Source organism: Triticum urartu, chromosome 5 (genome assembly GCF_003073215.2).
Source record: "Triticum urartu cultivar G1812 chromosome 5, Tu2.1, whole genome shotgun sequence".
Classification (NCBI taxonomy): domain Eukaryota; kingdom Viridiplantae; phylum Streptophyta; class Magnoliopsida; order Poales; family Poaceae; genus Triticum; species Triticum urartu.
The window spans coordinates 469536250-469549443 of NC_053026.1; the positions used below are offsets into that span (position 1 = coordinate 469536250).

At 47.1% G+C, this 13194-nt stretch overlaps 1 protein-coding gene across 1 annotated transcript; it reads left to right on the forward strand.

The window, feature by feature from the left end:
- The first annotated feature begins 8643 nt into the window (after positions 1-8643).
- On the forward strand, positions 8644-10313 carry LOC125556337 (quinone-oxidoreductase QR1, chloroplastic-like). Its single transcript, XM_048719089.1, has 3 exons — positions 8644-9006; positions 9085-9315; positions 9412-10313. The coding sequence occupies exons 1-3, from the start codon at positions 8923-8925 to the stop codon at positions 10126-10128; spliced, it is 1032 nt and encodes a 343-aa protein (XP_048575046.1). The 5' UTR covers positions 8644-8922; the 3' UTR covers positions 10129-10313.
- The last annotated feature ends 2881 nt before the right edge of the window (positions 10314-13194 follow it).

Genomic DNA, 13194 nt, shown 5'->3' on the forward strand with positions numbered 1-13194 from the left:
ACGGAGACGAGGGCGGCGACGGGGACGGGGGCGGCGACGGGGACGGGGGCGGTGACGGCGACGGCGTCGATCGATCGGGGCGCGCGGGCGGTGCTTCAATGGGGAAACAGAGAAAGAAACAGAGGGAGAATGAAATTTTCATAAGTGTTGTATATATAGAAGGCACCTTTAGTACCGGTTGGAGCCACCAACCGGTACTAAAGGCCTGTTTTGGCCAGGCCAAGCGGCGGGAACCGCACCCCCTGTAGTACCGGTTGGTGGCTCCAACCGGTACTAAAGGCCCCCCTTTAGTACCGGTTGGTGCCACGAACCGGTACTAAAGGGGGTGCGCTAGCGCAGGTGCGGTGCGCAAGTTTAGTCCCACCTCGCTAGCCGAGGGGCGACCGCACTGGTTTATAAACCCCCATGCGATAGCTCTCTCGAGCTCCTCTTCAAAGCAGGCCTACTGGGCCTACATGTTTTGTGCTGCCCTGTTGGCCTACTGGGCCTTTGCGGGCCTGCATCCTGGCTCAATAACAGGTTGGGTTTCTAGTCGTATGCAGGCCGCTCTGGCCTAGTAGGAGGGCTTTTTTTTATTTTTTTGCTTTATTTATTTTTGAGTTGTTTTTTTGTGTATTTAGAGTTTCTTTGTGAATATTTTTACTTTAGGTACAAAAAATTACAAACTTTCTGTTAGTGCCCATAGTTTTTAAATTTGAATAGTTTAAATTTTGAATTATTTGAAATTAGTGTGAATCACTAGTTTATGAATAACTTAATTTTAAAAATCAGTAAAGGCATGAAAGAATTTGTTTGCACATAAAATTTCTTCGCGTTTCAAATGCCAAAACACATAATTAACTACCCTAACTATTACAGAGATTCCCTTCTGGGTGTGAAACACAGAAGAAAGTGATGATAGTGAAGCCGATCACATCCCAGATCTTTGGGTGTGAAACTTTTTTTTCACGTGTGTCCCTTTGCGCCGTAACCATGGAAAATCTTCATCATTTAACGGGATGCTCGGGTCAATATTCACTGTGAATGGAGCAATTTCATCAAACTTTTCATAATCTTCTGACTTGTCTGTCTTGTCATCCACTCCCATGATGTTTCTCTTCCCAGAAAGAACTATGTGCCGCTTTAGCTCATCGTACGATGCATTCGCTTCCTTATCTTTTCTTTTTCTTGGCTTGGTAGACATGTCCTTCACATAGAAAACATGTGCCACATCATTGGCTAGGACGAATGGTTCGTCTGCATACGCAAGATTGTTGAGATCCACTGTTGTCATTCCGTACTGCGGGTCTTCCGTTACCCCGCCTCGTGTCATATTGACCCATTTGCACCGAAACAAAGGGACCTTCAAACCACGTCGATAGTCAAGTTCCCATATGTCCTGTATATAACCATAATATGTTTCCTTTCCCGTCTTGGTTTCTGCATCAAAGCGGACACCACTGTTTTGGTTGGTGCTCTTCTTATCTTGGGCGATCGTGTAAAATATATTAGCATTTATCTCGTACCCTTTAAAAGTCATTATATTCGAAAATGGTAACTGGGACAGCAAGTACAGATCATCTTCAATAGAGGTGTCATGCATGGTACGTGTCTGCAACCAGCTGGCGAAACTCCTGGTTTGTTCACGTGTAATCCAGTCATCAGACCGCTCCGGGTGTTTGGAGCGTAGCAAATTCTTGTGTTCATCCATATACGGAGCCACCAAGGCGGAATTCTGTAGAACTGTGTAGTGTGCTTCGGTGAGAGAATGTCCGTCAATACATATTATTTGTTCCCCTCCTAGCGTGCCTTTTCCATCCAGTCTGCCCTTATGCCGCGATTCAGGAACACCAATTAGCTTAAGGTCAGAAATAAAGTCAATACAAAACTCAATGACCTCCTCATTTTGACGGCCCTTGGAGATCCTTCTGGCCTAGCACGGTTATGAACATATTTCTTTAAGACTCCCATCAACCTCTTAAAGGGGAACATATTGTGTAGAAATACAGGACCCAAAACGTTAATCTCTTCGCATAGGTGAACTAGGACGTGCGTCATGATGTTGAAGAAGGATGGTGGGAACACCAACTCGAAACTGACAAGACATTGCACCAAATCATTCTCTAACCTTGGTATGATTTCTGGATCGATTACCTTCTGAGAGATTGCATTGAGAAATGCACATAGCTTCACAATGGCTAATCGAACGTTTTCCGGTAGAAGCCCCCTCAATGCAACCGGAAGCAGTTGCGTCATAATCACGTGGCAGTCATGAGACTTTAGGTTCTGAAACTTTTTCTCTGCCATGTTTATTATTCCCTTTATATTCGACGAGAAGCCAGACGGTACCTTAATACTGAGCAGGCATTCAAAGAAGATTTCCTTCTCTTCTTTGGTAAGAGCGTAGCTTGCATGACCCTGATGTATGCCGTCTTTTCCGTGCATACGTTGCTGGTCCTCTCGTGCCTCAGATGTATCTTTTGTCTTCCCATACACGCCCAAGAAGCCAAGCAGGGTCACACAAAGATTCTTCGTGACGTGCATCACGTCGATTGCGGAGCGGACCTCTAGATCTTTCCAATAGGGCATGTCTCAAAATATAGATTTCTTCTTTCACATGGGTGCGCGTCCGTCAGCGTCATTCGGAACAGGTTGTCCACCAGGACCCTTTCCAAAGACCACCTTCAAATCCTTGACCATATCATGTACATCAGCACCAGTACGGTGGCGAGGCTTCGTCCGGTGATCCGCCTCACCTTTGAAATGCTTGCCTTTCTTTCTTACGGGATGCCTGTTCGGAAGAAATCGACGATGTCCCAGGTACACATTCTTCTTACAATTAGCCAAATATATACTGTCGGTATCGTCCAAACAGTGTGTGCATGCGCGATATCCCTTGTTTGTCTGTCCTGAAAGGTTACTGAGAGCAGGCCAATCATTGATGGTCACGAACAGCAACGTCTTTAGGTCAAATTCTTCCCCCATGTGCTCATCCCACGCACGTACACCTGTTCCATTCCACAGTTGTAAGAGTTCTTCAACTAATGGCCTTAGGTACACATCAATGTCGTTGCCGGGTTGCTTAGGGCCTTGGATGAGCACTGGCATCATAATGAACTTCCGCTTCATGCACAACCAAGGAGGAAGGTTATACAAACATAGAGTCACAGGCCAGGTGCTATGGTTGCTGCTCTGCTCCCCAAAAGGATTAATGCCATCTGCGCTTAGACCAAACCATACGCTCCTTGCGTCATCTGCAAACTCCTTCCCGTACTTTCTTTTGATTTTTCTCCACTGCGACCCATCAGCGGGTACTCTCAACTTTCCGTCTTTCTTACGGTCTTCTCTGTGCCATCGCATCGCCTTGGCATGCTCTTTGTTTTGGAACAAACGTTTCAACCGTGGTATTATAGGAGCATACCACATCACCTTGGCAGGAATCTTCTTCCTAGGGCGCTCGCCCTCGACATCACCAGGGTCATCGCGGCTGATCTTATAGCGCAATGCACCACATACCGGGCAAGCGTTCAAATCCTCGTACTCACCGCGGTAGAGGATGCAATCATTAGGGCATGCATGTATCTTCTGCACCTCTAACCCTAGAGGGCAGACAGCCTTCTTTGCTTCGTACGTACTCTCGGGCAATTCGTTGTCCTTTGGAAGCATATCCTTTATCATTACCAGCAACTTTCCAAATCCCTTATCAGATACACCATTCTCTGCCTTCCATTGCAGCAATTCCAGTGTGGTGCCCAGCTTTTTCTTGTCACCTACGCAATTCGGGTATAAATTTTTTTTGTGATCCTCTAACATGCGCTGTAACTTTTTCTTCTCCAAATCACTTGCGCAATTTCTCTTTGCATCGGCAATGGCCCGACCTAGATCATCAACGGGCTCATCTGATGCCTCTTCTTCAGCTTCTTCCCGCATTGCCGGCTCAGCTTCTTCCCGCATTACCGGCTCAGCTTCTTCCCCCATTGTTGTATCATCGTATTCAGGGAACCCATGGCCAGGATAGCTGTCGTCGTCCTCTTCTTCTTCATTGTCTTCCATCATAACCCCTCTTTCTCCGTGCTTGGTCCAAACATTATAGTGGGGCATGAAACCGTACTTAAACAGGTGGACGTGAATGGTTCTTGACGTAGAGTAATTGTGACCATTCTTACAGCCAGCACATGGACAAGGCATAAAACCATCCGCCCGCTTGTTTGCCTCAGCCGCAAGCAGAAAAGTATGCACGCCCTCAACGAATTGGGGAGAGCATCGGTCATCGTACATCCATTGCCGGCTCATCTTCATTACACAACACCGAATAGACCAAATTAATACAAGTTCATACATAAAGTTCATACAACACTTAAATGCAACAAACAAATAACTCTCTAGCTAAAGCATTTAAATGCAACAACAAATGCGATCAAGATCGCAACTAAGGTAACAATGGATCCAACAGCATAATGATATCAAGCCTCACTATCGATGGCATATTTTCTAATCTTTCTAATCTTCAAGCGCATTTTCTCCATCTTGATCTTGTGATCATCGACGACATCGGCAACATGCAACTCCAATTCCATCTTCTCCCCCTCAATTCTTTTCAATTTTTCTTTCAAGTACTCGTTTTCTCTTTCAACTAAATTTAACCTCTCGAAAATAGGGTCGGTTGGAATTTCTGGTTCACATACCTCCTAGAAAAAATTTCTATGTCAACTTGATGGGCATAATTTGTCATAAACACAAAATGCAACTAGTTTTAAAAGAGAATATATATACCACATCCGAATCATAACAAGGACGAGGGCCGACGGGGACGGATATCAAAACCATGGCACTATATGTATAACAAACAACGTACGGGTAAGATAATTATACGAGTAACTATATATCCAAATCACACAAACATCAATTTTTATATAAAATTTCATGAACAAGAGGCTCACCACAAGGTGGTGCCGGCGACGGGACGGTGCGGGCGATCGACGGTGGTTATGACGAAGATTTAGAAGGCACTAAGTAAACCACACCTACATATGCAAACTAAGTGTTATTTTTGACCTCAAATTGCATATAAATCAAATACTAGCGCACACACACACACACACACACACACACACACACACATATATATATATATATATCCTCCCAAATTACTAAACTCACAAATTAATCACTATATAAAGCATTGCAAGAGCTAATCTAGCAATGAGAGATGAAAGGACAAAGTTGCTAACCTTTGTGATCATTTGAATGGATGGGGGCTTTCAAATCTTGACAAATTTTGGGCAAAATGTGTGATGAGCTCGAGAGGAAGAGGGGAAGAACAAAGAGACGAGAGGGGAAAGGGGAAGAACAGAGCGAGCTCGGTTGGACGAAGGGTTTATGTAGGACGACCTTTAGTACCGGTTCGTGCCAAGAACCGGTACTAAAGGGGCTGGAGGGGCCCCAGTCTGACAACAGCCTGCCACCACTCTCATTAGTACCGGTTCATGGCACGAACCGGTACTAATGAAAGCGGCCCGGCTAGCCGTTGGAATCGGCACTAATGTATACATTAGTGCCGGCTCAAATACAAACCGGCACTAATGTGCTTCACGTTTGACCCTTTTTCTACTAGTGTAACAACCCCTCCAAGGCGCTACGCGTCCACCAACTTTCTTCTCGAGCGGACGAAAGGATTCCGCCTTAATCCGCCTATGAGAGATAGGGACACCCAGGTAGGTAGTCGGGAAAGTGCCTAAGGAGCAATTCATAAGGTTAGAGATACGTTGTTGCTCCGGGGTGTCACAGCCGAGGACGAACACCTCGCTCTTGCTGAAATTGATTTTAAGACCAGAAAGGTACTCAAAGCGAGAATGAATTTCAAGTTTGCAAGCTGCAGGTCGTCCTTCTCAATGAGGATGATCGTGTCGTCCGCGTATTGTAGGTGAGACAGGCGGTTAGGGAAAAGGTCCAGCATTTTGGCGAGGGCATCAGCGACGAAATTGAAGAGCGGGGGGAGCTGGGGTCTCCCTGCGTGAGGCCCCGACCGTAGATGTAGCATTCCTCTTTAGAGCTGCAGCGTGCCATTCCTACAACCATGCTTCATGTCCGGAGAAGGTGGAGGTTCTGGCGTGTAGACGTGCTATACAAGTGGTCACGGAGATAAATGTTCAGAAGCTGCGCCTAAAACTAGATAACGTGGGAGTGGTGGCAGCAATTAACAACCCAGCTAGAGACCTCTCTGCGTTGAGGTCGTGCATGCAGGAGATCAAAGAAATGCTTCAACATTTCATGGAGGTGAAAGTAACGTGGGTAAGTAGAGATGCCAATAGTGCCGCAGACAAATTAGCTAAATTAGGCTTAGGCGACGATCTTTGTAAGGTTTGGTTTTCTGTATTAATTGCATTCTAACGACTATTTCCGACGAGATTCCTATTTACAGTTAAGTAATAAAACGACAACAATGATTCTAAAAAAAAATCTTTTCATTAGACTTTTTTACAATTTACTCTTTCAAGAAAAATGCCTATACGCAACATGTCATTGAGAGAATTGATTTTTGAAAGCCCCAACCAGACCTCCACCGTGACATTATGGCTACATGCTCGAGGGTAGGAACACGAGGATGATTCATCCGTGAGGGCGGCGTCACGTTGGTAGGGATGCACGGAGCTTGCATGGGATCTTTACATCGAGCTATGCACACAGTCAACTTAATAGTAATATTCAACAAGGTCTTATAAAATAGTAAACGTATAAATCAAGGACAACGCTAACGTCCACACGTGTGATGGGAGTGAAACCCGCCCACACGCCTTATAACACACAGACTACGCCACGTCACCGCATACATGCATGTGGAATTTTTTTTGGATTTTCAGTTTTTAAAATGTTTTATCTCTTAAATAAAAAATCCGATTGAAGATCCGTTTTCACCATTAAACCCTTCACGACGAGATCTTCGAAACTAGATCTCATATCAATATGTTTCGACGATATTTTTTTGGGTTTAAAATTGCCATGTCTATTGCACATGAATTGCCATGGTGTTTGCACTAAAGTTGCCATGATATGTTTCAGCTATTTTCTTCTACATTTAAAAGTAAATTTTGACATATTATAAAACGGAAGAATTAAGAAACTAGACTTGCCATGCACCATAAACTAAAATTGCCATGATATATGCACTTAAAATTGCCATGGTTCATACAAAAATTATTTTCATGGTCAAAGTACTGAAATTGCCATCATCAAAAACTAAAATTGCCGCATGCCAACTTTAGTTTAAGCACTATGGCAACTACAGTGTAAACATCATGGCAACTTTTGGGTAAAAAGAAATTTCGTCGAAACATATCAACATGGGGTCTAGTTTTTAAGATCTCGTCGAGACGGATTTAATGGTGAAAACGGATTTTTAATTTGCTTTTTAATTAGGAGATAAAACATTTTTAAGCCGAAAACCAAAAAAGATTTCTGCTGATGTCATCTGTTTATACGTGGCAAAATGAGTGGTGATGGAGGTGTGTGGGCAATGTGCAAACGCCCACACGTGTGGGCGTTAGTTTTTTTTCCGTAAATCAATCTAAAGCCACCTCTTCGAAAATTGTTGTCCTACCTAGTACAAGATTGATTATATGCCCTGACCTCATGCCACACACACTAAAAAAATCTAATGACCTCACCAAGCTGCCTGTCTTGGACCCTTTTGCCGTCAAAGCCACCATGATGCCGGACCATGTCAGCCTTCTGCACACACCCATCAAACGGTATCCAAGGCCGAGATCCTGCTGCACCTTGCTGTCAGGACTCGTCGTCATCGATACTATGGATGGCACACCGGTACACCTTGGTCACCGCACGAGAAACTTACGGAGACCTCAACCCAGTCACCAAGTGAAACACAAAGATGATGCCCCCATGGGGGTGACGATGTAGGAACCTCGCCATATCCGCTCCGGAAAGCCTGAATCTAGGGTTTTCATCGGGGCACACAGGAAACGTGAATCGCCCGGCAACGCCTCCAACAAGGTAATGATGCCAGCGGGCGCTGCCTTTGACGGTTCTGGTTGAGGACGAACCAAGCTTTCGCGGGCAAATTCACGCTCATCCCCGGCTGGACCACCAAATCGACCTCCTCCATCATCCAACACACCTATGAGCGACGTTTGCCATCGGAAGACCGCATGACCTAAGCCGCACCGCTCGAAACCGTGGCCCCGCCTGGATGAGCCAGGTAGAGGGGCCCTCAAAGCTGCGCCGCCGACGCCAGACGATGCACACGTCCAGAACACCCACGCGGATCTCCACCGCAACCATATTCCGGAGCCGCGGTGGAGGAAGGCCCGCCGCCGTCATCCCCCGCCTGGGCTTTGCCCCACGGAGCTCCGGCGGCGGCTCAAAGCTCTAAATTGGATCGGGAGGGAGAGGATCGGGAGAAAGGGGGTCGAGGAGAGGGGCGGTGGCATGGACAGGGATGACGGCTGAATCCTGAAGGTTCGGTTCTTCGGAGAATCGCGACGAACGTGCGCCGACTTGTCATGTATTCGTGGCTAAGGCGATTTCGCACGTGTTATGCAGGCAGCGGAGTTGATTTTTCTTCGGTAGAAGCGCCGAGATGCATCCTCATATCGGCCCGTTTGCCGTCTCCTATCACGCGGACTTGTCACTGCCTCCTGGCGCACCCCGACCACGGCACCGGCGACCGGCGTGCGGCGCGGAGCCTGGCCACGTACATACATACGCTTTGTTCGCCGCGCCGTCGAGCGTTGATCGAGCCGGCGGTCATCTGGTCAAACTAATCAAGCTGCAGACGACCTTCGATCGGCGGCGACATATATAACATGATCCGCGCAGACACTCACGATCATTGCCAACTCCACGCATCATATCGTCTCGGCAATTAGACACCACTTGCAAGTTCCAACTACAATCCTCCGGCGAGCGGCGGACAAGTTCACGGCCATGGTTTCTTCCTCCCCTTCTTCTTCGAGGACGATGAGAGCCGTGCAGTACGACAAGTACGGTGGAGGAGCCGAAGGCCTCAAGGTACGTACGCCGGTACACGGCACGAATCGACTGGATGTACAAACACCCACTTAGACTGATTGACGTGTGCACTTTCAGCATGTGGAGGTGCCGATCCCGTCGCCCAAGAAAGGCGAGCTGCTGCTCAGGATGGAGGCGGCCAGCATCAACCGGGTGGACTGGAAGTTCCAGAACGGCAAGGCGCGGCCCTTCCTGCCCGGCAAGTTCCCCTTCACCCCCGTCTGCGAGCTCGCCGGCGAAGTCGTGGAGCTGGGCGTCGGAGTGAGCGGCTTCAGCCAGGGCGACAAGGTCATCGCCGTCAACTTCCCGGTACGTAAGAATTGATACATCAGCTGCAGTTTTCATGTCTAATTTGCTACCGTGGCCTGACGTACGTGCGGCGGTATTGTTGTGTTTGTTTATCAGGGCGGCGGCGGGCTGGCCGAGTACGCGGCGGTGCCGGCGTCGCAGGCAGCGCTGAGGCCGCCAGAGGTGTCCGCGGTGGAGGGCGCCTGCCTGCCGATGGCCGCGTTCACGGCGCTCGCCGCGCTCAGGAGGGCCGGGGTCGGCCTCGACGCCGGCGACGGCCCTCCCAAGAACGTGCTGGTGACCGCGGCCTCGGGCGGCGTCGGCACCTTCGCCGTGCAGCTGGCGAGCCTCGCGGGCCACTACCACGTCACGGCCACCTGCGGCGCGCGCAACCTGGACCTCGTCCGGAGCCTGGGGGCCGACGAGGCGCTGGACTATGGCACCCCGGAGGGCGCCGCGCTGCGCGGGCAGTCCGGGCGGAAGCACGACGCGGTGGTGCACTGCGGGGAGGGGTTCCCCTGGTCGGCCTTCGAGCCGGCGCTGGCCGACGCCGGCGGCGTGGTGGTGGACCTCACCCCGCGCCTCGCGTCCGTCGCCGTCGCGGTGCTCCATTGGGCGCTCTTCTCCAGGAAGAAGCTGGTGCCGCTGATCGCGTCTGCCAAGGAGGAGGACATGGAGGCGCTGCTGGGCATGGTGAGTCAGGGGAAGCTCCGGGTGGTGATCGACTCGCGGTACCCGCTGAGCAGGGCGCACGAGGGCTGGGCCAAGAGCATGAGCGGCCACGCCACCGGTAAGGTCGTCGTCGACATGGGCGTCGCCGATGACACAGAGTGATGATGACACTACAATACGTAAATTCAAAGTAAATAGTTGCAGTGATACCGATTGCCGAAGAAGCTAGAGCTGCTCCCATCTGTCCAAGAATGTAAATTAAGAAGCCCATTGCGATACATCATGTGATTAATAACGTCTTGATAATCTTTCAATAATGCTAAACATACAAAGAGTCTTCATAATCTTCAACACGTTGAAGTGTTTCTACGGATTTGCTATTTCTCATGTGCCTGGAATTCCTTCTCGTGTTAGTCACTTTTTTCCTTCTTCTTCCTTTCTTGGCCGGACCTTGCAGGAGAAGCTCGCCGGAGAAAAACTAGCCCCACCATCTATCTTAGAGTGAAGACGTGAAGTAATGGCCCCATTATCTATCTTAGGGGTGGGATGAGAGGTGCGGGGGATCGCGGGAGGTTTTCATGGGTGATGTTGGGCTTAGAGGGATGGTCGGGGCGGTGGCTAGCAACGACGGTGGGGGAGGGGGGGGGGGGGGGGGGGGGGGGGGGGGGGGGGGGGGGGGGGGGGGGGGGGGGGGGGGGTGAGAGGAAGGCGGGGCGCGGTAGCCCCTGCCGGCAGCAGGTGTTGTAGGCTGGGGGATCGGGAGGAGGAAGAAGGGAGGAAGACGATGAACAATCTCGATCAATTTTGGACCATTGGATCGAAATCTGATAGTTCATATAAAAATGACTATTTTTTCAAGCACCTGACAAATAGACAGTGGCGGAGGCACCGCAGGGTGGGGGGGGGGACACAGATCAGGTGACATGCATCTTTGCATGTCACCGTGTGCCTTGCGGCCCGAATTCAAATTTAAACATTACGAAAAAATCTGAAAAAAATCATGCATGTTCACAGCACATATTAAGATAACCCCTCAAAAATTTAGACCAAAATGTGAAACATACATCGAGAAGCAAAAAAGAGAAATCTGTCATGAATAGTTGCGAATAGTTCTCTGTATACTATTCACATCTGAGTTTCTCTTTTTTGCTTCTCGATGTATGTTTCGAATTTTGATCTAAATTTTTGAGGGGTTATCTTAATATATGCTGTGAATATGCATGATTTTTTTTCATTTTTTTGCATGTTTAAATTTGAATTCGGCCCGCAAGGCACACGGCCCCTCAACATCATATTTTAAGCATTCCTGCCTCTGCCACTGCAAATAGAGCCTCCCAAGTTTGCTTTTGCTTTTGGGATGTGGTGCTTGGCATTTGCTTGCTCCTTATATCCATGTTCATTTATTCGTTGCCGCTTAAGTGATTTAGGTTCTGTTGGTAAAAAGTTCCTTGGCACATCCTATGTTGCTACTTTTTATTCAAAGTAATGCCTTATATAATTTTTGAAATGGAGGTAAAAGACTTGCCACATTAATTAATTAAGAAGAAGAGGGTTGGTTTGTTAATTAACGAAAAAAAGTTAAAACCATTACAATCCATTGAGTGGTGTACACAAAATGCCTCACACGCACGCGCGCGCGCACACACATACACACACGCCTGTGAAGAAAGCTTCGTTGAGGTAGCAGATAGACTTCATCGTCATGACTTCTCGCCAAGCACGTGGAATCGCCACCCCAACTATCCGAGCAAGCGAGGTCGACTTTGTTGCACACAACCACGAACCTAGCTCGCACCATATAGGTCATGTGAAACCACATAAAGATCCATGTCAATCACTCAGCCACCCAGAGACATCACAATTTCTATTTCGATGAAGAGCAGGGTATCTTCCTCCTCCCCTCTCTCTGGCATTTTCTCGAACAATCGTGTGCATGAGAGTGAAGCAGGGAAGCTCCGGTCGACGATTGACCTGGGTCCATGGTTCGTTTGGTTTGTGTGCATGAAACGAAGTTGACTTTGCCGCCACGTCATCCCTAACAAGATCCCATATGTCAAAAACGTGTTCAAAATGTCAAAGAGTTCCGCTTCGGTACAACCCCATCATAATAAAACATATAAAGGGTAATATAGTCTTTTGACAACTCATCTGTACGTTTTTTTAGGTGAACTCATGTGTACGTATGTTCCTCAATACAACGCGCGCTGTGTTTGAGCCGCAGAGGGAGAGCCTCCTGACTGGGCCGGCCCATTATCGCGTGAAAACTGTGGAAAAAACACCAATAAAGAAATGACAGCAAAAGGATTCGAACCGTGCACCTCAGTTTGGAAAGGGCTACTCGCTAACCAGTCTAGCTGATGAGCTCAATGTTCAATAAAGAAACGCTAGCCATAAGAATAATCACAGCAACCGGTGTAGTATAACGAACCATTTTTTTCTTCTGTTTCTTCTTCTTCTTTTTGTTTCTTTTCAAAAAAATATTAACGCTTTTAAAATTTTAGAAAATGTTCGTTTTCCCCAATTTTGTTCATAAATTTTAAAAATTCGCATTTTCAGAAAACATACAAGAATTTTTTTAAATGTTTGTGTCCTTAAAAGATTGTTCAGAATGATAAAAATGAAGAACAGTACGATTTTTTTTTTGAAAACCAATAACTTTTAGAAAACACGAACAACAATTGGAATTTTCAAACATTTTTTCAATAATTCGAACAAAAAATTGAAAACAAAAAGGTTTTTTGAATTTCCTCAAACATTTTGCTGTATTTGCGAACAAAACAAATTGAAAGCAGGAACTTTTTAAAAATTAAAAAAAAAATTGAAAGCGCAAACGTTATTTGAAACTCCACGAACATTTTTTGAATAGCTGAATACATTTTGGAAAAAAGGTACGTTTTTAATTTTGTGAGAAAATTTTGTAAACTAGAAAAAAATGTGAATTTTTTTTGGAAGCACCAAACATTTTTTGAAATTCCTGAATATATTTTTAAGAGTAAAATACACCATAAGTCTTAAAACTATTTGGTGTGTGTCAAATTAGTCTGAATGCTATGAAAATGCATATATGGGTCCTAACAGTTTGCCAAGTATGTCGCCCGTAGTCCTATCCATGGTGCATCAACTTTGACTTGCACGGGGTGGGAGATTGACTACTCCGGTGTGACAACTTTTTGCACATCCGCTCCCAAAAGGTCATATGTTCTAATTTTGTGGCGTTCACCCTTGCAC